Source organism: Vanessa atalanta, chromosome 4 (assembly GCF_905147765.1).
Source record: "Vanessa atalanta chromosome 4, ilVanAtal1.2, whole genome shotgun sequence".
Lineage (NCBI taxonomy): Eukaryota > Metazoa > Arthropoda > Insecta > Lepidoptera > Nymphalidae > Vanessa > Vanessa atalanta.
In genome coordinates, this window is record NC_061874.1 from 6,298,117 (window position 1) to 6,324,761 (window position 26,645).

The 26,645-nt window shown below is 31.6% G+C and overlaps 1 protein-coding gene across 5 annotated transcripts in view; it reads left to right on the plus strand.

Annotated features, from left to right (window-relative positions):
• Positions 1 to 16,040, plus strand: part of LOC125077562 (eye-specific diacylglycerol kinase) — a 167,391-nt gene extending 151,351 nt beyond the window's left edge. The window contains exons 7-22 of one of the 5 annotated variants that reach the window (XM_047689502.1): positions 1,208 to 1,297; positions 1,426 to 1,555; positions 1,628 to 1,934; positions 5,991 to 6,159; positions 7,717 to 7,933; positions 8,112 to 8,304; positions 8,453 to 8,555; positions 9,811 to 10,001; positions 10,404 to 10,501; positions 10,841 to 10,966; positions 11,385 to 11,667; positions 13,142 to 13,378; positions 13,936 to 13,983; positions 14,152 to 14,215; positions 14,691 to 15,012; positions 15,661 to 16,040. In XM_047689502.1, coding sequence (XP_047545458.1) covers positions 1,208 to 1,297; positions 1,426 to 1,555; positions 1,628 to 1,934; positions 5,991 to 6,159; positions 7,717 to 7,933; positions 8,112 to 8,304; positions 8,453 to 8,555; positions 9,811 to 10,001; positions 10,404 to 10,501; positions 10,841 to 10,966; positions 11,385 to 11,667; positions 13,142 to 13,378; positions 13,936 to 13,983; positions 14,152 to 14,215; positions 14,691 to 15,012; positions 15,661 to 15,710 — 2,628 coding nt within the window. In that variant the 3' untranslated portion in view covers positions 15,711 to 16,040. The other 4 variants (XM_047689506.1, XM_047689503.1, XM_047689504.1 and 1 more) reach the window with 4 other exon arrangements.
• Positions 16,041 to 26,645: the final 10,605 nt, after the last annotated feature.

Below are 26,645 nucleotides of genomic sequence, written 5' to 3' on the forward strand. Positions count from 1 at the left end.
GGTTGGTTCCCCACACATACATCTGATTAGATATCTCTATACCTACTTTACTCTGTTGAACTTGTATATATTTGTTGAAACAAGCAACTATTAAAGAGTAAAGTAAACTATTGAGTTTGACTTAATAGTATTTAAGTCAAACTCAAAGTATGCTGAAAATTCTATTATAATACGTCTGACACGAAATTACAACAATGTATATCAACATCTTGACTTGTTCTCTTTGACATAACCCAATATTCAACCCAAAAACCAGATTGCTAAATTGCACTGTAAGAATTAACTAATAATACTCGTACGTACATGTATTCTAAAGTTGTGAATATCTTTTAGCAAATATAAATATTGTTCTATTTTCATTATATACCTCCGTTGAACTATGTTATTTATTTTATTTCATGATAGTATCTCGTGTGGCTTTATAAGTTAACTTATATCAAAATGTACAAATAATTTGTGTAACGCTATTGATTACAAAAAAATAAATTAAAACAAAACGGGATAAAAATAATAAAAATTAAATAAAACTCTGACTTGTTTTTCAATAGAAAGTATTATAGAATATTCTAAATAATTCGATCCTTATACCGATCGCTCCTCTTACTTACTATAGAGTAAGAGTTATCGCTTTATGTTATCGAGTATACGCTAGCCAACCCTTCTGTCGAGTTGAAATTATTTGCATTTGCCTTGCATGAGACACGAAAAAATATTGTTCGGTTCCCCTAACTCAAAATTAAAATTTCATTTTTAATGACACGTTAGCATATCGTCCACAAAGCCCACCATTAAATAGCAAACGAACCTTTTCAATGTGTCATATAATATTTATTATTATTACCTACTACTGAGAGTATATTTCCATTTAACATAGATCAATCCCATTTCATATTATATGCATGATTCTTGCAATAAAGGACAATAACAATATATTAAGTTCACGTCCATATAATGTGACCGAACAATTTCACGATGTTTTAGCAATCATTAATTAACTTACAAAAATAAAGAATTAATCTGGTCGTTCATTGGTCGCATATTGCGACATCGGCTACCATCGGCTGCCGTGAACCAATGATCATTCGGATTTTCAGAACGTGGAGATAATTTAACCTGTTATTGTCCTTTGAATTTTTAATGTATATTTCATTCGTTGTTACTAGTATTTGTTTTGCATGTGTGTTGCATGATTGTTTTGTTGTCACAGTCATTTTGGCGCAGTTGCTGCGGCTGGTGTCTAATACCTCAAAGATCTGTAGACAAGGCTATAGAATTACACGATGAAATTGGTGATAGTGTGCGTATTTATGCTGTGTTGCTACTATGAGAAGCTATTTTTAACTATATTAATACTTTTTTGTTTGCTTTTTGAAGTTTTTACTTGTAGGGTTGTATTGTAATATAACAAAATATTTTATTTTTCAGTCTCTCCAAGCCAAATTATCTTTTAGTTCAAAGGAAATCGTCGCGTTAAGTTGTTCCTGGTGTAAAGACGCTTACCATAATAAAGAAAGTTGTTTCAATTTGCAAAGGATAGGGGAAGAATGTTCTTTGGGTACGTTGAATATGATGATGACGAATAAAGTTTAAATTTCTTAAGAACTTTATGAATAAAAAATATTTTTAGGTACGCAATCCAACATAATTGTGCCTCCGTCGTGGATAGTAAAACTGCCGAGAAGAGGTAGCTTTAAATCGTCTTTAAGAAAATCACCAAAAAAGAAAAGCACAGCAAAGAAAAAAGGAAAAGATTCTAAAAGCGAACAAAAGACTTTCGTAATTAAACCAATTCCGACCGCCAATGTTAAACCAGTACTGGTTTTTATAAATCCCAAGAGCGGAGGCAATCAAGGTGTGAGACTGCTGCAGAAATTCCAATGGCTACTTAATCCTCGACAAGTTTTCGATCTCACTCAAGGCGGACCGGGACCAGGGTAAATCGATTATTTATTACCTTTAAAATGTTTCAATGTATGATGCTAGAGGAAAATCGTAGTTACTGTGTATTATTATAGATTAATGGTATAGTTGCTTAGTATTATTTTATCGTTAATTTAAATACTTTACTTATAAACATTAACACTATTTTATAAAAGTGATCCAGTAACAGCGAAATGGCTTTCGTCTTGATATATATTGAAATGACAGTAACAATTTAAATATTTTAACATTTTTCGCATGAACTTCATTCTTATGCTGGAACCGCAGGAAATAACTAAGACGTGCATAATACGCTCACGTTCAGCAAATATGTTGGTATATCGTAAATTTAAATCCGTGTTATAAACCGAGAATGAATTCGCAACATTTCAAGAGGCATTTTTTATTAAAAAAATAGAATTTATCCTTGAATAAGGAAAAATGAAGGCTCATTACCCTCAAGTGTATTTCTATATTTATTTAAATTTTATCGTTAAATATCACTTTAAAATATTCTGTATATGTAAACAAAAGTGACGACTAAAAATTTGTGAACTGTAAGAGAAAAAAGACATTACGACAACCGCAAATAGCAAATCATCGTATAAATAAAAATTTCGTACAAATTACCTTAATTATATTTTTTGTCGAAATAAACAAAACATTGATTAAATATAAAGATAGTAGAAACAAATGCATGTGTTTAAAATTTAATTACGTAACAATAATTCTTAGTATGAAAATGATTACTTAAAGCTTATTTAAAGAAAACGCTACACGCTTAAAATACTCTACACACTTTGTAACATACACGAGCATTTGAAATCCACATTTAATATTTAAAGCTGGAAACATTGGTAATGTCTGAACGCATTAAAGCAACAACTGCCGGAATTTGAAAAAGCATCATCATTCCGAACATTTTCTGAACTGAAGATGATTTTTATGAAGTAATTTTTTCATTGGCATGAAATATTTACTAAACAGACATGTATCATCCAAATGCACAGCGCATCTAGTAGAAATATAGTGTCGGCTTGATCAAACTGTCTGTGTGTATATATGTGAAATGTCAGATAGTTTTACTCTATGCAGTAAATATGGTGCGAAAATTTTATCAGCCATTTTATATTTTTATCGTTGAATAAAATGTGTTTTATGTTATATTGATTGTTCGTAACATGTTAATGGTCCGCATTTACTAAATAAAAACGTAAAGATAATGTTTCGATAGTCACGTGTATTTCAGGTTACTTGTAACGAAATAATAAATGACGCACAAACTTCTAATTACACAGTTTCATTATAACAAAAGTGACTTTCTCCTATGTCTTCTCATTACTAAAACTATTTCTCTCTTGGGCCTACGCATATTTCGTGGGAAGTAATTTATACTATATAAGATTAATTTTGATTGCAATATTACCATTAGTCAATTAACATTTTATATCTGATTTGAATATTATTCGTCGTAAAATTAAAAACGTTATACTATACGTATATATGAAAAATCGTCCTGTTAGTGTAACGGCTATTGATTTTGAAACCGAGTTAAACTACGTTCAATATATTCAAATAGATACCAAATAGCGAGACATACATTGAATAGAATAGCTACTTTTTGTTTCGCTTTGGAAATTCCTAACTAAAGACAGTTTGACTACGCTTACGATAGTTTCGCAAAGACTTACGATTTAGATAAATGGTTGTGTGTAATCTCACACTTGCCAGGCAAAAACAATATAATATATTTTTAAATCATGAATTACAAACTTGCTTATGTTGGTACGTAAGTGCGCAGTGTAATACAAAATGTATATTTACTCTACTACAATATTTTTATTAACAGATGGATACTTGTAATTAATTGTAACTATATATGTAGATTTATATATCATTATATATAATATCTTAGAATATTATTGGCATTTCACGGACCGCAATAAAAATAATCGAAAAATCATACGGACAAAAATATTAAAATATATGATTAAAAAAAGATCGTTTCTTGATAATTTATTAACAAGTCTGATATACAACTAGCTCCTTTAAATTTATTATAGCAATTAACGAGGCCATATTTACAAATCAATATTTCTTTCACGCGAAGTGGATTGATTACTTTCGTTGGGGAAAAAACATTTGTCCATGTTGAAGGAAAGATGAGAACCAACAATAACAGTAATAGATTGGTTATGCCTAATAACAAACAAACATATCGAGTTATTATCGACCTAAACAATCAAATATTATGTTGTTTTGTTAGTGGCCTAACATAAACATATTAACAACTAAGAGCTAAGAGCTTCTTGCGGCCGCTCTTGTAATTAGTTCTGGTATTCCCAGGACGAATATCAAAATGTGAACCGAGAAAAGGAGGCTATAACCTTTTAAAATATGTTAAAGTTAACTTATAAACTCAAGATAATATTTTCATATATTACTTGGTTTCTTATTTTCCATCACTGTTCAGAACATAATGGTTTCCTTGAGTAGATTTAAATCTTCGCTTTAGGACCTTCTCGTGGACTTATATTTTGTGTAGTCTAAAATATCACTTTAGACAGTGTAATATATAATAGATTTTTAGGGGAACAAATAAATTTATAAAATAAATACCTTCTCATCTAATATTTGTTTTGAATAGTCATATAGACCAACTGTTTACTGTTACAAAACAAAGCTAGAGTTTCCCATTGTATACTGTAGACACATTTGCAAACTTTGCATACTTTATAAGTTTCTTAAGTCCCGTATTATTAATAATGCCAAGTACAAACTAACGCTTTGTAAACATACAGCCTTCGTGCCTTCGTCTCGGTTGTTATCACACACGTTTGGTAATCATTGTTAACTAGAAGGTAATTATTTGCTTTCAGCAATGTTATTTATTCGCTAATTAATATTTCACAAAGCAATTACTTTACTTAAAATATTAGTAAACTATTCAAAGACGTAATTAGAATAATAATGAGTGGGACTTATGGGAATATGAAGCCTTTGAGTGTGATTTTGAAAACCCTACAATTGTAGTGTAGGCCGTCGAAAGGAGATTAAGAAGTTTAGCGAAAAGATACTAAGGTATATGCTCATAATTATGCCTTCAATTATAAAAAATCTAGTGTATTTTATTTTCCGGTTGAATGTGTAACGGATGGACCGTTACACATCTTTTAACTGTTTTTTTTTTATTTTTTCTTTGCATTCCTGTTGACGATTTTGTCAACTTACGGGTCCATTTCATAACAGACAGACATTTCCATTTTAGATGTATTAGTATGTTTGAAGGCGTCCATTACATCGATTGACTTAGGTATATTTTATTCATATAAGATATTAAAGTATTTTTATATTAAACATCTATCTTTCTTTTATTTGGTCTACAATATAGATGTGTTCGATAGTACTATAGCCTTTTCTGAATCTTGCGTACTGTAGAGGACGTTATCGTTCGATGTCCAGCTCTATCTTTCCATTTAAAATGCTGCAAATAATATCGTTAACAGGCATTTCGTGTTTGAGAGTTTTAATTTGTTATAAAAATCCGTATCAACTTTTTGTGTCAATTCGATGAAATTTCAACTTACCGCCACCTAACTTTTTAACATTTCTAAAAATGTTAGTTTATAATTTGCTTAAGTACTAAACTTGATTATTTATTTCAAGTAACTTCGTGTTATACTCACGTGGTCGTTGTTTTCACATGCCACAATACCATAAACAGTATTAACATAATATATAACACATACACATTTACTACCCCTGGAATCCAACAATCCTAATCTACATTTTAACATGGTTGTATTAAAATGTAGATTAGGGTTGTTAGATTAATTACTTGATTACACTTATAGATATTCAATCATGCATTGATTAAGTACGCTTAACATTGTTGTTCCAAACAAACCAGTCACGCTGCGTTCAATTTAGTAACAAAGCTGGATTTTCAATTATCTGGTCATAACATATTGTAATAGTTCAAATTAGTCGGAATTAGAAACATGTGAAATGAATTTAATCTTGATCCGTTATTATCTATACAAATATATAAATCAGTATTCATTTTTCAGATTGGAAATGTTTCGAAAGGTACCCAATTTGCGTGTGCTCGCATGTGGTGGTGACGGTACCGTCGGCTGGGTTCTAAGCGTACTCGACAGGATCGGATCGCGGCCAGCCGTGGGCGTGCTTCCACTGGGCACAGGAAATGACCTCGCGAGAGCGCTCGGCTGGGGCGGGGTGAGTTATATACGTGTAAACCCTCACAATTTTACGGCCGCTGTGCTTTCATATCAAGGATTCGCTAGTATATTATAAATGTATATGAAACGTACTCATTCAATTGTAATATTCTCAAAAAGAATACTCACGTCCTCGTTTCCGTTAACGTATAAATTGTTTCAATGACTGGTAAATAATTTTAACTTTAATATATATTGTATTCGATATAGTAAAATTGATAGGCTGATACTGTCGAGCGTATTCGTTTATATAATATACTCCATTGACAGTCGTATTCTACGCTGTTTTACTAATTTTATCTGTACGTCAGTTACATTATTAAAAGGAGGTCACGGTGTGTGCCTTCGACCTTAGTTAAGCGCTTTACCTAAACCACATCAACGAAGAACGAACTAACAATATCTCTCTTCAATAAACATGTATGTACATCAATTTCAAACATCAAGCTTATCATATTTATGAAGCTTGAAAGATTAAAATGGCAATGTGTTATTTTTGTCTTATAAAACTATTTGAAATTAGAATATTTACGCAAGAACATATTTCTAACATATTTATTTGGCTAAAACAAAACAAATGATGTCTAAATTTGTCTTTAAGTTTTCGATGTATATTGATATATCTAAACTATACATTGCCTGGCAAGCTATTCGATATCTCTTTTAGTTTATGTAAGTAATTATCCGATACAACTCACGTGCCACCTTTGAGCGTAAATGGCACTTTATCACAACGGTCGCGTGTGTACATATAACAACATACTAAGTTTCTTCGAAATCGGATGAATGCTATTGGGGACAACCGCAAAACGTTGATTTATATGCACGTGTAACTAGCATTATTTTTTATATAAAATTTATTAATTTATAAATATTTGCTTATTTTATCCAGTTTTACAATTTTTTCAGTATGCAACTGTAAAGGATACTATTAAACAGTCTAGTTGACGAATGCGAAAGAATTTTAATAAAAATAATAATTAACGTTTAACTAAAGTTTCTTATAAAAAAAGTTTAATTCAGCGTAAAACTACTTTCAGCCTTTAATATAGACAATCTTATAATTTTAGATCAGAAATATTATTAAACTTGATATTTTGTAAATTGTAGATTATCTAAACTTATATATTTTTTAATTTCATATTTTCATAATAGAGAAAATATTACATATTTTCAACTAAAAATATTAAATATTTACGAACATTTGTTTATAATGACAAGCCCTTGATCTTTGGGCAATTTCGGTTCTTATTTTTAATCTATTAACATACGCAAATATAAAAAGAGAATTAATATATTGCTTCTGTATGTTATAATATTAAAATAGAAATATTTTCACATTTACCTGAGAAAAGCGAGTGACGTTTTGCAATTTATTTGGCTTCAGATACGATCGCAGATTTATTTTTAGATAGACTTTCTTATATCGTTCTTAACGAGATCGTTTTGTGTTTTGTTCGCGAAAACTGGTTGTCATACACATGTGTGTTTTGATATCAATATTTTAGACGTCGTTTTGTATGCTACGTGTATAAGTAAATTATTTTGTACAAAGGGTTACGAAGACGAGCCGATATCCAAAATCTTGGCCCACATCGGCGAAAGTGACACTGTGTTGCTGGATCGATGGCAGTTAAAAGTCGAGCCCAACGAAGCGGCTTCCGGCGAAGATACGAGCAACGCTAAGCCGGAGCTGCCACTCAATGTCGTCAACAATTACTTCTCCTTCGGCGTTGACGCGCATATTGCTCTTGAATTTCACGAGGCGAGAGGTAAATACCGGAGCCTCTTTAACTTTTCATAATTGTAAAACACTTTTAATTAGAGAGAAAGAAGCCACAGATGCTCTAATCAAGAAATTCAAAATACATGCTAATTATTATTTTCAAAAGATTAAATTTATTTTAAATTCTTTGCTTGTAACATAATTATGAGAGAGTAACTTTTTAGAGGCACATCCCGAAAAATTCAACTCTCGGATCAGGAATAAACTTTTTTATGGAACTGCCGGCGGAAAGGACTTGATGCAGCGGAAATGGAAAGGTCTGGCTGACTTCGTCACCATGGAGTGTGACGGCAAGGATTACACGCCCGTGTTGAGGGAACATAAAGTGCATGCCATTGTATTCTTAAACATTCCAAGGTTAGACTATTTCCGCTGGTTTCAATTTTAATATTTTTATAATATAAAATTTATAGTTCTCAGTATCGATAATTTTCTCAAATTAATACAGAAAAATATAGTTAGACCACTGAAATAAAAGTCAAGTTGCTAATTTATATTGTTGCAGCTACGGGGGTGGAACTCATCCTTGGAATAAGTCTGGAGGTACATCTGAGCCTTCAACCGAAGATGGTCTAATAGAAGTTGTGGGATTAACAACTTATCAATTGGTAAACCGTAATATTTTACTGAATTTGTGATTTTAACTTTTCAACTAAGTAGGTAAAGTGTATTTTTCGGTTCCCTGGTTGATGAATAATCTTGTTAAAAGATATAAATTATAATCCTAACCATATGAAATTATGAAAGCTAGTTAAAATTTATAGCTCGGTATAATTAAGTTTATAATTAAGTTTTATGAGTTTAAAAATATGGTATAAAATTTGTCTTTTTCGAGTAAAATATATGCCAAAGAAAATTCAAAATATATAAGGAAATGTTAACAGTTAAATTATCTAACCAATAAGTTCATCACATTCAATATTTATTAACATAAAATATGTACTGCACAATCGGCCAATAATGATATGAAAGTTTATGAGACACACCTTCAAATCTGAATATATGTATTAAAGCGGATTGGCGCGTTATTATTATTTCCAATATCGTTTTCCATTAAATTATATAATGAGATTAAATTACCTATATTCGTATGTCATTAGACTTATCAAAATTATCATCAACTTGCAAAATGTCCGGATTTTGTACCGTACACAACCAGTGGACTCTCTAACACAAACACAGATCTGTATTTTTAATATTAGAAAAGCAGGCTTCTCCTCTCTATAGACTGAGTTTCTTTTGCAACCTTAAATCTTATTAATTTATAAAGATTTTTTCTATTGCGAGAGAAATAATGTGTTTTGCATTAATATACAAATATCAGCTTAAATTTAGATATTTAATTAAAAAATAAAACTCTAGTTCGTGGTCAAAGATAAAAAATAAAATAAAAAATTAATTGGTGTTATCTAATATACTTACAGCAAGGTTATATAAAATTAGTGGGTCGCCCGCGACACTTTGCGTTTATTCAACAGATTTTTAGAAATTTCGAAACCTATGACAAGTTTAGCTTTGATTTAATTTCATTGTAAACTAATGACGCCTGCGTGCGTAAAAACGTGCGGTTTTACATTTGTTTTTTTCGGCCAGTAACTTTTTTCCGCTCTCTAAAATTAATTATTTGTTAAATCGTAACAAATAAATAAAATGCATTCAATAATCCTCTTTAAATTTCTGCACACCTACTGCTGGAGCTCTTCAAAATAAGACCATAACCGATCTTCTACGTGCAGCAATCGACCCTTAATCTCTGGGACAAAAATCGACTTACGCTATAAATATATAAGATAACAAGGTACTACCTTCATCAATAAGGCACTGTAGATATTAACTATGTACATGTCATTTTTGTATGTATAGCCTCTACTCCAAGCGGGCGGACACGGGACTTGTATCACGCAATGTAAAACTGCTAAGATCGTTACCACCAAGGTAATACCGATGCAAGTTGACGGTGAGGCGTGCAGACTCGCTCCCTCAGTGATAACACTGTGTATACTGAACCAGGCCATCATGTTGGCGAAGAAGAAACCCGGCAGAGTACTCGTGCCGTAAGTTGCGCAAAATATTAAAAAAAAAACTTAAGTAAATATAACAATACAAGATATCTTATATCATCATATTTATAACACAATTTTTATTCTGTTCTTTTAGTCGAATAATTAAAAACGATTTAGTTATATACATTTTCACTTTCACTAATACTTATGTGTATGTCATATTTTACTTTTGAACAACACCTAATTGATTTCAACATTAAATACAATTATTTTAAATTACTGACTAACTAACTTACTGGCTGACATGAACGATAATGATAGTTAAAATAATAATGCGTTTAGAATCCGTTGAAATGTTTTTCGAACATGTAAATTCAATAAAATGTGATTGTGAAAATTCCATTCGTACATTTAAGTTTTTAAACATAAAACTGACTCGAATATATTTTGTAGACAAACAACACTCGATAAACTTACGCTCACCGTGAATCTCATAACAATGGCGGACTACGAACGTCATCATTACGACAAGGAGTTGTTAGCGAAAACAGGTAAATAATACGCTTTACGTACTACCGGAATAACAAGACACCAACCACGCTTTTATAACACAAGTAAAACTTACTTAGACCCAATTTCTTACGCTTTTTATCGACACCGTCTTGAACGAACAGATCTCTATTATACTCCATTTTTACCGCACCTGAGACATACAACGACAAATTGGAGTGAAGAATTGTGTTATTACACTCTGCGTAAAAGGAGAAATATTTCAGAGTAACGTTCAAATAAGTTGACGACATTTTAAGTATCGATAACTTCAGATAAAGTCTTAAGAGTGCTTTCGTCCCCCATTGAAGTCGATTTGTAAAAAATGTTCATCATTCCAGCGGAACGGATCGGCACTTTGGACGTAAATCCGGCCGCCGACTTGGAGCAAATGCGAACTCTCATTCAGAATATGATCAAAGAATCTCATACATACTCAAACCTCGTCGATTGGTGGTTCGTAGACTGTAAGTACACGAGTAACGACCTCATTCGTTCGGTTTTAATACATTTTTTTTTAATAATTAGTATGTACCCAGGGCTCGGGGGTAGTGAGTGATTTTAAAGTATGTTCATAAAAAAAAGTTTCATTACATAGTCGACTTAATTTCATGTGTACACATTGCCTGGTATTAATAAACGGATTACAAAGAAACTCAAGTCATGATTTCTACTCCAACCACTCCATTATTTTATTTTTTTCGTTCTAATAACAAATATATGTCCATAATTACATAACCAGCTCATTGTTATAGTTTACGAGTAATAAATTCGAAGTTTTAATTCTTTTGAAAGTGTTTAATATTAAGAAGAATTAACGTATTTCAGTACATTTATTTCGAATAGTTTGCGTACTAGAACTTTATTCTATTATTTTTCTCTCAGCCGTGACCGCAGAACGCTTCTTCCGCATCGACAAAGCGCAGGAGAACCTCCACTACCCGACTGACATCGGCCACGAACACGTGTACATCTTGGACGCGGCGCCCGTGACACCCGATACGGAATCGACAGCGCACCCTGACACCACCACTGCCTCCCCTGATCGCACCGCGCCTTCTGTTTCTCTCGACACTACTACTGGCCTCTCAGTCTCCCTGGACATATCACAGAGCGTAGACACACCGAGTGCCGGCGTTTCCTTGGATGTTCCGGAGTCTCATGCCAGGTGAGGTTGACCGACCACTTGAAACTGTAACTTTATCGTGGTGTTGATATTCGTTCAACATACATTCAGGCGCGATTCGAGAGGCGTCATATGACCAAAAGTCATGACCTCTATGATCCATATGACGTATACATCAATTGACAAATTATCTAAATATAGACAATATACGAAAATTTTATAAATAAATAAGGAAGTTACATATTTATCGAATTCTCGTAAATTAAAAAATCATATTTCGTCTATTTGTTAAGGCGTTTAAAAATTGGTTGTAAGCAAGCATCCACAGATAATCCTTGATGTTATATACCTCTAACTCAACTAGTTTGCCAATAAAATTAGAAGACTTCTATTTGTTTTATATATTTTTATAACTAATTTCTCATAAGTTTTTTGAACAACAATATCTTATTTATTAAATATGAGCAAAAAGGGTTTTTTTTCAATTTTATTTGTTTGCTTGTAAATATGATTTATGTAGTATGACGGGTATGTATATATACATATTTTTAGAGCGATACAAAACATTTGAATAAGCCAAAGGAAAAACTAAAAGGAGGTATGTGATGTTTTGAAAGCGTATTCACGTAATTCCCTAGCGACTGTAGATACCTTCCGTGAAAGAGTCTCGCGCGATTTTTAACCTCAATGATTCATATATAACTTGAAAATATTAGAACGTTTTTTTTAATTTTAAATTTTTTAGTTAGATGAGCACAGTAAAGATGAGTTTTGCAAAAATAGAATTCATTTTAGTTTACATAAAGTTACCTAAAACGTTTTCTTTTAACGACATTCATACTTTTATGACGCAAAGCCCAAACCCAAAAGTGAATTATTTTGGGAATTATATTTTGAAGTAACTGAATCACAATGAAACCTCGTGAGTTTTGATGTGAGTCGGTAGGTCTCGCCTCTCAATCTCTGCCAGTCCATCTGCATCAGTATATTCGGCAACCACCATTAACCAGATTCAGATTCCAGGTTAACGTTTATCGGATAGGATTTTTCTGTGTGTAGTATAGTCCGTGATAAGGAGCCGTTAAGCTTTCACCTGAAATGTCATTGCAGTTATTCACTTTGCTGATATTTTACCTTCTGTAAATTGCTCATGAGCATTCTTTTGGAAGAATTTCAAGAATTCGGTGGCCATGTCCGACGAAGGTCTCGTGATTAATAGAAAACATATAATTTCTATACATTTATGCTTTTCTACAAACGAAAATGTTAATCGCTAACCTTATGCAGGCTCACTGTAAATCAAAAAACTAAATGTTCATATCATATTATAAAATCCAGTTGATTTGATTTAGAATATAATTTTTTTGATTTCATAATATCATAGCCGGCAACATACATGCAATTAATTTATTTCAAAAATACAAAATCATTTTAAGTTTAGCCATTAGAACCTTACTTTTTTTTAAATGTTATTTTGTTGGCCAATTTTAACGAACTGTTCTTCTTTCTCTAACAGTGAATCTGGTTTCGGGAGTCCAGCGCGAGGATCAGAAGAACTGCTTTCACCTCAAACACCGCCTTCGGGCTTCCCTGGCGCTCACTCCACAAATAAAATATCCATTCTCCCCTCTAAAACATCTCCACAGCCACCAAGAATCCCTTCAATACAAGATACCCATTCGCCTCCACTGTGCACTAGTCCTCCAGTCAAAGATTTACAGCCCAGTCGGGATTCCCTTGCGCGATTTAAAACGTAAGTACTAATCTAGACTTCACCATTGATAACTTTTATGAACACAATAATCTTACGATATCTTTCCTATCTTCTAGGCTCGAACCAAAAAAGAGGACTGTATATTTAATAAATTTATAAATAGAATGCTAACATAACAGTCATTTGGTAGTTAAATAACATAAAATATAAGCTACATTTATAATTCGTTATTACTAATTTAGTAATGCTCACTTTTGACGCCAATTTCGTCATATGAATGCGTGTAGCATAAATAATTTAGATGATAGTATACCGCGACAGTATGTTCATCCATTATGAATAGATACGATTATTGTTAAACTATTTTTCGTCTAATAGAAATAACAGATATTCTTTACAAAGCTAATACAATACATTATGTATGGATTAAAGCGAAAAAGGCACTTTAAAATGAAATAGATTTGTATAATACCTATAAACTTAAAATTGGTAGTTTACATTTTAGTCTAGAACGCACCGTAAGCAAATTAAAGCTATGTCCACCTTCCCGCATTCTTAAATCTGCACTCTATTCTTCTCTCTTCTATTGCATGCAGCGTTCACGAAAAACTGTTTGGATTTGATCAAGAAGTGTTTGGCTGTAGGTGAGATGTGTTTATGTAGCTATCTCTGGGTATCATATTTTAAAATTAAGAGTTTCAGACATGCCACGATTACGTAAGATGCGTTGATTGTGTTTAAAGTTTCTGACAACATTTATCAAAATTATATACATACAAAAGAGCGGAAATTTAACTTCAATATTGTTCCAGAAACTTACTGGAGAAAACAACGGACGCGCTCCTCAAAGCGGCTAAAGTCGGTGACTTGAAAATGGTACGCGTTAACAATAGTTCATTTCTACTGTTATTCAAATCCATTATAATCCGACGGTGGAGCGGACAGGGTTATCGGCTTTATTTGTTCGCTCGTTCAAATACTGTTACAAGCTCTTTAGATTAGCTAGTCCAATAGATCCATAAATTAAATGTTAAAAGTTTTTTAGGGTAATACCGATCGGAAAGAAAATTAAAAGTTACGGTTCCTTATTTGTGTTCGTTTCGTTGTTACCGTTATTAATTCAGTCTCTTGGTATTTAGTAATTTAAGAATTTTTTATCAACAATGAAAATAAGATGATGGAGCGAACGGATCACCTGGCAGGTATTGCGGCTCAGATCTGGACTGATATTATTACGTAGACATTGTGATACCATCAGTTTTCTTTTCCTATAATCACACCAGTTTTGTGACCGATTGTGCAACGAAAACAGATCCGCCCGGGCCATGTTAGTAAGCTGGTAACTTTGCAGATGAAAGAGCTGCACGGGGCTGGGTACTCCTTACTGTCAATCGACGCAAGCGGGCAGACGGCGTTGCACATTGCGGCGCGCTACGGAAATAAGGAGATCGTAAAGTACCTGATAGCGTGCGCGCCCAGCGCCATCCTTGACATGCGAGACAACGAGCGCGGGCAGACGGCACTGCACAAGGCGGCTGCGCACCGCCGCCGTGCCATCTGCTGCATGTTGGTGGCGGGCGGCGCCGCACTCGCGCGCCCCGACCGCGCCGGCCTCACGCCGCGGCTGCTCGCTCTGCGCGCCGAAGACCACGACCTGGCGGCCTACTTGGAGAGTGAGTACTTCATCGTTACCTCGAATGCCGACATCGAGGATGTAAAATATATATTTTTAACTCACTATTTGTAAAGTGTAATATTATATTTACCAAGACTACTTATATAGTGAAATGAAAGGCACTAATAGAAATCATTTGTCTTACGCCTTCCGCCCTGTATAAATTGCAATACTGCAAGTCCTATAAGATTAACATTTTGACTGTCACGATAATTTATATGAGACCAGCGAATAAATAAATCCCAAAGTCTTCAACATATTAGTTAATAAATATAAAACACAACGTCAGATGCTTTTGTTACAGTTAAAATTTTACCGTTGTCTAATTATTTCATTAAGCAAATCTCACCAGAACGTTGTAATTACCGTGAAAATACAACTATTATTAAATCCTATTGTTTTAAGTTTGCGGACATGGCGAAATCAGTATTGGGTAATATCTTTTAGAATACTTTGTGTGTTTCATCTTGTCTGTGTTCTACTTTTTAAAACAAAAATTAAGTAAATGAAGGTAAAGGTTGCTCTCGTGGATAAATTCCATAACTGTTCATTTAAAAGATTCCAAAACGATTTCATCATGGTTTGTATATATATACGTATAACAAATAGTGTGGTTTTTGATTTTATAATAATATTTCTATTTCAGGTCAAGAACACTTTCAAATCGTATCTGAAGATCTAGAAACGCCTGTGTGAAATAATTATTAACATTCATACAAGTAATTAAAAAGGAGAGTTACAAAGACCGTTGGCTAAAAGAATCGAATCGACGATAAATATTATGTACTCAAATACCAAAGTGATATTGAGAATTTAAATCGCTATTACACTTTAGGTATTTCCATGAAAGTGATATAGTTCTACGCGATAACAAACATATTTTATCTTCTAAAACTTCATCGTAAGGATTTCGCAAAACTCAACAAAATATCTTCAATTAGCATATTTAAAAAATTAATTAACGCAAATAAGATATAGATAAATGCTGATTTCCTAAATTGTTGCACTTAAAATTTTATATAATGTGAATTATCTAAGAATATTTTTCTAAATGAACAATACTACTTTTATTTTTGTATTCATATATTGATTTCTAAATAATAACTTGGCATATTATTTAGATTATTTTTAGATTTATTTGAAAATCTCTGACATTTCATAATTAATAAATATTTAAGTAACGAAATAGTACTATCCAAAACTAAAAAAAAAAAAACATATTTTAAACTTTAATACTGAATCTATTTTACAATTGCTTTAGTGTAAAAGCATTTTAGAATTATATTTTAAGATTCGAATTGATGCCTGGAGTAAAAAAGAAAACTATTATATTTAGGTATATCTAAGAATAATATAGATAAACTTATATTAATATTATTTAAAGCATTATTAAATTTAAAAAAACAGTACTTTTTTTGGTATTTAGCATCTATTGAAAATTGTACTTCGAAAAATATATAGCAGTGTGTGGCTGTGTGGTTGTGTAGTTATATCTTATGTAAATAAAAATTACACTACCATTTTTTTAACACGTAGTTCTGTCTAAGGGCGCTTTCAAATTAAACTGCGTTGGCGTTGAGCGGCTGCCGCACGAGGGTCAAACGTTTATCGTACTGCACACGGGCGGTTAAAATTTTCAAAAAAAAAATAACCATGCTTTGGCAGTACGGCAACTTTACGAATGTCACGTCACTAGTGAGAAGAGCATCGTGTTATTTTTGTGGAAAAAGTTATTTTTTGTTATATTGTTTAGGGATATAAAAATCGCTTAAATTGAAAATATAGTTTTTTTTTTGCCAAAGGGCAGGTCTAGCAATAATCCGTGGCTCGACTAAAGCCGAGTGTTAAGTGAAATAACTAAAATACAGTCTGCTTGCAACCATATAACCCGTCCTGCTACCGTCCTGCTGCAGTAGGATGCTCGCGCTTAAATCAAGCGCATCAAACGTGCGGCCGCAGTCCGATTTAAATCGTCTAATTTGAAAGCGCCCTAAATTAGTAGTTACGTAATTGTGTAATTTACACGTAATTACGAACTAAGTGAGCCTTATAACTTAATACTATTTTACGAATCGTTGAGTTGTAACTGTTGTAAAATAATTGTGATCGTCTCGTAGGTACAATGATGCCGAGAAGCGTCGTGTCTTCTATTTAATCATTTGTGACATAACATATAATCATAGTTATACGATCTCAAGATTTGTTTACTTTGATTTATATTATCGTAGAGAAGAAAATTTGTGTTTCATTCACTCAATAATTTATGGTAGCTAGGGTAGTTGTTTCCTGTACTTATTTTAAAAATCGAATATTGTATGAGTTGTCATAATGTAGATACTCCGTGCTGCTACACATCACTACATATAGTATATAGGACTATTAATTCCACTTTGACCCCATCCTCACTAGGCCTCGACTGAATCGATATTGAAGCAATAAACTCTGGTCCTGGTCCAGTTCTTCTTATCGAAGGTCAGTATCGCGTTTATTCCTCACATGATTTTTACGGTCACTTGTACGAGTAGTGTCATTACTGTTTTTATTATTGTGACTGTATCGAATACCTCTACGTATGTACTAGATGTACCTAATAGTTTTAGTGTTTAACGAATTTACTCGTACTCGCTTATAAGCGAACAATGAAAGACAAAGCTGTGAGAATTTTGATCTAATGTAAAAAGTAAGTTCATTTATTATCGTAAGTGCGATTGTACACCGTGATGCCGTTTGTGAGTATACTTTGTTGTTGTAGATAGAGTTCTTGAGGTTCATACTATCCAGTACATACGAGTAACACGTGTCTCGTAATCGGGTTTCCTATATGTGAATTATCTTCCCGCGAAGTAGACTTACTATTGGTATATACGTATATGAGAGTTAAATTTGATTTTCGACTTAAATATTTATCGATCCCTCTTTCTTTTTAAAACAAAGCATTTAACTCTTATGAATTTATAGATTTGGAAGATATGATACATATTTTAATAGGAAAAGTTTCGAAACGAATATAAGTATAACATTTTAACCGAAGAGCAGTTTTGAGCTATCTCTCCTTTTATTAATGCATGCTAATATAAAATGCAGTATTTTCCTATTTCTACACATCTTTTTTAATGCAACGTTTTTATAAATTTATTAATTCTAATTTGAAATAACCTTGTTAGGTATTTAGTATATTACACTTAAACACACGCTGACACTATATGAGTAATATTGGATAATATATTTATATTAGTGATACTTTCCTATTAGATATAACTCGTCTGTGTAAATATTGTATTGGAGGCCTTCGTCGTGTTAAGGTTGTTAGTATACTCTCTCGACCAAATTCTAACTTATGTGAAATTTAAATTGAACGTTATATCACTAGGTTATAGTATATTGTCGAATACTTCATAGATTTAGTATTCCTAAGAACACGCAGATGCTATATTCTTAAGAGATATATCGTTGCTTTAAAAAAATATGTGTTTTAATATCAGTTTGAGGATACGATAGGAAAACGGAGAAATAGGATCTTTTATACAAAATTACTTTGATCGATTGCACAATTTAATTTTTTTTTTTCAAAGACTACAGAACATGGACGATGCTGCTATTTTTTCATTTGTCTTAAATAAAAATTGGAATATTAAAAAAATTAAAACAATTGTCAATTAATAATACATAAATCAAGAGTACGAAAATAAATAAAAATATAAGAAGCCTTTAGCTGGGTATACGTTTAAAAATTTCGTAGTTAATGTTATCTATGCAAAATCATCAATGTCTTAATGTTTCGAAACTGGAAAATATTAAATTGTGCTTTCATATAAAACTTTTTTTAATTTATCTTTATTAACGTTTACTCTATAAAAATGTTTACCACATGAACGTACAGCATTCCAGTCTGTAATTTTTTTTTTCATTTTGAACACTTTAAATTTCATTTTTACGTCTACATTTCATTATTACATAATCATAAATGAAGTACTAACATTTTCGTAATATTATTCAGTTTCACAAGTAAACATTTTTAATTTTAAAAAGTTATGTCCATTCAAAGTACAAGTGAAAAAAAGCGGCAATTAAAAAAAGTATATAAATGAGAATTTCATTTTTAGTTTGTGATTTGTTAAAGGTTGAAAACCTTACAGCTTATTTATTATAGTTCGTGTTATTTAAAGATAATGTTATTTAATTTATTATTGTCAATTGTTAATCAAATGTTATTTAAAAACACATTAAATGCCGTTTTGAAAAATTTTTCTTATGTATATACGGCTGAACTTGTATGAATAAAATTTTCACTTATTTTAAATTTAATTCATTTCAATTTAATATTGTAGTTGTAAAAATACTTGTTAAAGTATCTACGTCTTATAATACAATCGTTACGAAAGCAGTATCAATATTGTTCAAGAGTAAAATAATTAATTATCAACTAAATTAATGTGATTCTTGTAATCATTTAAGTATGTCATAATACTTAAAGAATTATGTCTTGTTTTTAATTTTATTAAAAGTATGTAAATAAACATACAGCGTAATCATATTTGTATTTAAAACCGAATTTATATATTATATATAATAATTAAGTAGATCAATAATTGAGTTTCTTAATTTTTATATCAGTAATAGATACATCCTAATTGGCCATTTGTGTTAAACATATTTTGCGTTTGTTGTACAAAATCAAAATATAATTTATTTTAGTAGGTTTTATGTGAATACAGTTATTAAATACGCGTTTTAAGACGTAGATACTTACAATAATATCGTAGAATGTATTGATAATATTTTATCCGAATCCATTTTGAACTTAGTAGATAATTATTGATTATTGACTTTTATAAAATATTAAAAATCAACTTACTAAAGTAATTTTGAGAGCACTCATTTCTTTGTATCATACTTATTTTTGCACTCAAAAAACACACTATTTTAAATAAAATTATTTGAAGAAGTACACTGCAAACAATAAATGAATTATGAACGAAATTTGTGTTTTATTTTAAGAATCATATCGATGAGTCCCACGTCCAGAGGCGAAAGAAACAAAGTAAATTTTATAGGAGAACCGTTTAAAGTATTTAAAAGAGATATTGCAGAAATCTCTCAGTAGATTTGGCAGCTTAGCTCACACTGAAGTACTCTAAGCATATGTAATTTCAGTAGTTCGGGATGGCAAAATAAAATTATGTTGTACCATGATGTTTCAATCTCTCTCTATATTTTTACAATGCCCCAATCATCCAATTGTTTTCCTTATGACAGCTCAATCACTTTTTAAAATAAGAAATAGTGTTACATGCCAGTATTAAATTTTATAAAATAATACCAACAAAAGTTGTACAAATTATTGATCAATTAATTACAATAATAATTGTAATAATATGTAATAATGTGACATTATTAATGATATTATTAATTATGATATCCTATGACGTAGCACCGTATTGGAGGCTAGGGCTAGTCTCGTAACAAATATCTTTTTCATCCGTGTAGTCCATATTGGTCTTGACTGTAGCTGATGTTTGCTGTGCGGATATGCCCGGATAGGGAGGGAAACCTCGACGCCGTACCCAGACCAGGCAACGCTCGGTCAAGTAAGAAGACTCCACATCATATTTAGGTATATGATAATTTTGCCTCTATACTTCTAAGAAATTACGGAAAATATAAAGAAAGAGATTAAAAAAGGCATACATTTCGTTACACCCTTTCACTTGGCCTATTTAGAAACATCAAATAGTTTTTATTGAAACATTTTGATCATTGAGGGATACATTTGTAAGAATTAACCGACACAGCTTGTTTCTTTGCAAAAGCTTAAGTTTACGTAAAATAGGAAAAGGGTCGTATCTTCAAATTTTGATAGATTATGCTTTTGTATTAAAAAAATAAAGATCAACACGTGTATTTTTGTCACATACTAAAATTATTAGTGAAAAGCTAATTGAAATGTAAAAATGCCATTAGTATTATTATTACCTAAACTTAATTTTTTTTAAACATATATTTTTCGCGGCATTCCAGGGAAACTGCAAGACAAATTTACATATATAATCATATTATGTAATACCTCTTCCAGAAAGCACGACATATTTTAGAATAAGTTTTATATATGTAAGTTTAGTAGTTTTTATATAACTAATAATTTTTAAAGTAACGAATAAAAAAAATATTTTTTCCATAATAAGTGATTTATTAGCGGATAATTTTTTTGAAAAAACTTTTTTAATAAAGATGTGAGTGACCTAATCTAGAATTAATTTCATCATACAGGCTGAATGGAATCTTAGGATAGAAGTTAAAAAAATAATTTTATAAAGCGGTTACGACCGCACGTACTCATGCCGCATCGCGTAAATAAACGAACAGGGTAACGATTCACCTGTGCCCCAGCGAGCAATACATCTTAAAAGGTTGAATGGTGATGTACTCCTTTCGAGTGTTTTTGTCATATAAGCCTTTTTGGAAATCGCATAAGGGAAAAAGCAAATGAAACGTACTTGTTTTGTGTTTATAGCATTAGTAGCTTAGCTTCACTAAAGTTTTCTAATAGAGCATTCAAGAGCATTTATGTTACTTCCGTGATACAATCCAAAAAGTAAAAATAACCTTTTTACGGCACCTCTTCAAATGTACTAACGCTTCTTTTATTTTCCTGGTTATGAGTATAATATTGGAAACGGTACGTGTTCACGGCTATGTAGAGGTTTTCAATGTGGCACCAACGTCGTTTATTTGCAATGTTATTAAATCTTTCCCTCGTAAAATTTATGATACAACATGATTATTATTTTTAATGGTTTTGAACATCTTCATAACCTCTAAACACGATATAAACAATGCATTATTTCTTTTGTGTGTTCAAAATAGAAGTAAGTAGATAGGTTTATAAAAGCTAACGACCCGCTACGGCTTCGGGCTGAGCAAGAAATTATTAAGTAGGTAAGTATATTACTTTATTTCACAACGTTCATTTATTAGGCGAAAAAAAAGAGAAATATCAAAATTGATTTGACTTGTAATAAATATGGAATAGATAAATTTGATTCAAGTTTTGAATGTCAACGAAGCTGTTGTCGTAAATTTGGAAATAAAATTAAAGACAATTTAAGTAGTTAAGTACATATTTACAGGCGCGTAGATATTTTCTACAGTATTTAGGTTGGGTTAGGTTTATCGAATCACGACTCCACCTCGTAAGTGCTCCAAATTTTACCCATTTTACCTTCTCCGTCTATTCGGCGGGCGCCACGAGATCGCTTTCGCATGCTATCGTGACACTCTGATGGATGGAAGAGTATGGATATTCTCCCTATTCCCTGGTACCATTCCCATCGAGCGAATTTGCTCCGTTCCTGATATATTGGCAAAAACTTATTATTCTAACAGGCTAAATCAGGCTATTTATCAACAATTTCGAAACTCAATGGCCTTTGGCGTTACAGCACCTTCGCCTTTCGTACAAAGCACAGCCACGATGTTTATGTGTTTTGTTAGAGAATGCGGTTGGTTGGTGTTGGTTGGTGTTGGTTGGTGTTGGTTGGTGTTGGTTGGTGCACTAAAACACTAAAACACTCTGGGGGAAGACCGACAAGACCATATTAAGTCAGAATTAACTACGTGACAACACTTTTTTTCCCAAAATCGTGGTGAATAATTGTAAGCCCATCCTAAGCCTGTGAAAACCTAACCGAAGCATCACTTTTTATTTTTTAAGCGGTCCAAACCCATTTTCAAAACCACTTTAATATTACTTAGGATACTACATACATAAACTACATACTGGTAAAGAACGATAGAAAAATAATCGACGCACTTTCGAGGTGGAGCCGTGATTCGACAAATTTACCGAATATTTTGTTTATTTATATAAGGATTAATATTATGTTTATAACTCACCTTCGTAAATAATACATTATTTTAGAACGCAGACTTTTTTTAGAACTTTATAAGGGGAACAATTATGTCATACATGATTTTTGCGAATCTTTTAAAGTAATAGTTTTCCCCCGATTTTGAAATATTTTTCGTTGATACTCCGCTCTTGTTAATCGTAGCGTGATGCTTTATAGCCTAAAGCCTTTTTCAGTAAATAGACTGTATACAACTGAAATATTTTTTTTCAAATTGGTCTATTAGTTCCTGAGATTAGCGTATTCAACTAACCAGATAAACTTATTCTTCAGTTTATAATGTTAGTAAAGATAATTTATTCTAAAGTTATATATTTTGTTTCAATTTACTAAACTGTATAAGCATAAATATTCTTTTTTTTAAATAATAAAATACATTTTGTTTTACTATGTACCTATTATCGTGTTTGTATTAATAGTTGATGATCAATTTAATTAAAGCCGTAAAACAAATTAATTTAACGCGAACAAAGTATCATGGGAACCAATGTTAGTAGATGACATTATTTTAAACGTTTTTGTTAAATTAAAATTCAATTAGGTTATTATATATGACCGGTTTTTTTTATTTTTTTATTTATTTCATTATTATTATGTAGGTACTTATTTTATTTTTGTATAACAATTCAGTTTTTTTGAACTTATAAACAGTTTCTTTGATCTGAAACAGATTCACATAATATACTATTTTATATTAGTAGCATATCTATATTAATCTTATAAATGCGAAAGTAACTCAGTCTGTATGTATGTGGTTCCTACATGGCTAAACTACTGAACCGAATTTGATGAACTTAGGTATGAACTCCATTTTTATGCCTAACCTAACCCTTAAACGCGAGCAAAGCCGATGGCGACAACTTGTTATAACAACCACAGTAATATTTCTTCGGCCGGTCCACAAACTGTTACGCGAAACGATCGGAATTGCAATTTGACAAGAATGTGCTAGCAATTTTTGTATAGTCTCAGTTTGCCAAAAAATTATACTTTATATTATTTAACATATGAAAAAAATTATTTTACTGAAATTATTTTTACACTGTAAAAAATATACACAGGAAAATATAACAGTTAAAAAAAAACACAATATAAATAATAATTAATTATAGACTTTAATTATGTAATTAAAAAGTTTTTACTTAAGAAAAACATTTAATCTAATTCAGTAAATATTCAGGATCGAAGAAATTAATTTTAAGATAATTTAATAATTTATACCTTATGTAGATCACAGATATACAGACACACATAAACTCACTACAAAATACAAGCAAACTCTATAAAGTTAATATTTATCAATATTTGTATTCTACAAATTACAATACACCCAAACGGGAAATTAAAAATTTATGATAGGTATCGATCGTTTCGTCTCAAGGTTGATATTGTCTATTAAAAAAAAAACGATTTCCACGAAACAGATTTAATGCTAGATAAAATAATAGTTAGTCATTCTTCATTTAAAACAGTGAAATAGAGATAATTCTTATTGAAGAAGAGGTATTAATTAACAATAAAAACAAGCTGGATGAGATACGCTCGGGATTGTAGTCAATTTAACTCGTGACGAACTTTCCTCGCAGTGACACTTGTTTACATCTATTTATTGAAATCCTGTTATAAAGTCAGCTTAACAAAATGACATTAAACTCTTCGGAACAGTTTTCCATTAAAAAACATGATTTCGTAAAAATATGTTATTATGAGCGTAAACTATTTATAATCAAGAATCAAAGTTATTCCTCTGCTATTTCGATGTAATTATCGTTATTATATCATAAATATTTTGTGATAACGCCATAATTATTATCTAACGCCATAATGCGCCTCTAATCTTGGGCACTAAGATGCTATGTCACTTACGTATAGTTACACTGGCTCACTCACTCTTTAAACCGGATTACAGCAATACAAAATGACTGAGTGTTACCAGGAGGGCTTGCACAAAACCCTACCACCAAATTATCTGCTTTCAAATAATTCAATCAATGTTAATATTATATATAAGAGCAAGAATCGTTGAGGTTCAAACCGTGTATTTGTCGTTGTTTGTTGCCAGTTCACACATTTGAATCTTAGAGTATTTTGTATTAGTTCGTATATTTAACACGTTCGCGTCCGGCGCCATCTTGCTGACCCCGCTAGCAATAAGAGGGCTGATTAATTTTTCTTCCAAGGGAATCCCATTTCGACTGGAAATGTTCAAGCTCTTGTCATCACTTAGCACGGTAGTGATTTGTATTTAATATATGTACAATGTAAGCATATTGTATATTAAGGGGAACGGATTATTTTATTTTTGGTATTGGAGTTTCAGGTTGAGAAATTCGTAGAATTGACTAAACCTGAAATTAGAATCTATTTCAGTCTTAGGCGAACGATGTTGGTCAATACGATAAATATTAAAAATTCAACAACCTACTCGTTTCAATTCCCTCGGGTAAACTTAGAATCTTTAAATTCAAAGGAATATGTTTTTCATGTCGTTAAGCTTTTATAACCTTATGACAAATAAATTTAAGTAGGTAAAGCTAAATGGTTACTGTTACTTAAATATATATTAAAGATTATATATGTATACTGTTTTCTGTAGACATTTTGGAGATGTGGTTGTTATGTTTTATCCATATTTTATTATTATTAATATTATAAATGCGAAAGTAACTCTGTCTGTTTGTCTGTCTCGCTTTCACGCCAAAACTACTGGACCGATTTAAATGGAATTTGGTACACAAATAATCTAGAGCCTGACAAAGGACATAGACATACTTTTCAACTGGAAAATAGTGCTGTAAAGTGTTGAAAAAGGGGGATGAAAGGTTGTAAATTGTTGAAAGTATTGTCATTTTTAGAACTAGAAGCATAAAACTGATATTTTTGACCCTGTGCACTTATAAACTAACATATCATGACACCCACTAAGTAGGGAATTTTGGAAATTCTGCCCCTAAGGCGGTGAAATAGGGATCGAACGTTTGTATCGAAGCCCGTAATTTTTAAAATATAGAAACATGAAAAATTATTTTTGAGATACTGATTAAAAATGAGTAGATACGTATTTAAGTGTTTCTGCGTATTCTCACGAGGGTGAAATAAGGGTTGACAGTTTGTATAGAAGTCCGTCATTTTTGAAGATATAAACATGAAACTTTATTTTTAGAATACAGATTAAAAACGAGTTGATACGTATTTAAGGATTTCTCTATATTTTACGCCTAAAGGGAAAAAGTAGGGGTTGACATTTCGTATACAGGTTATTTTGGAAGTCCGTCATTTTGAAGTTAGAAGCATGAAATTTTATTTTTGGGCTACCGATTAAAAATGCGTTGATTCGCATTTAAGCGTTTCTGGATCTCGGATCTGGATTTAGGGTAGAAACCCTAAGGGCTGAAATACATACATCTTACTTTAACGTAATATTTGAAGTTAATTTGTAAATATATTCTTATTCTACGCGAGCGAAGCCGCGCGTAACAGCTAGTTTCATATAATTTGGTCGATATTCGCTTGGACAACGTCATACCCAATTTTTTTTTCCGACCACGTTGACAAACTGATCTGTATATCACAATATAAAACATAATATACAGCTTGTATTGCCTACTATAATTTAAAGTACACGTATTTAAAGCACTTATTATAATTAGTAGTTTCGAACAAACTAACAAATAAACGAAACTATCTCTTTATAAAAGTGTAGTATATTACAAAAGTAATATAT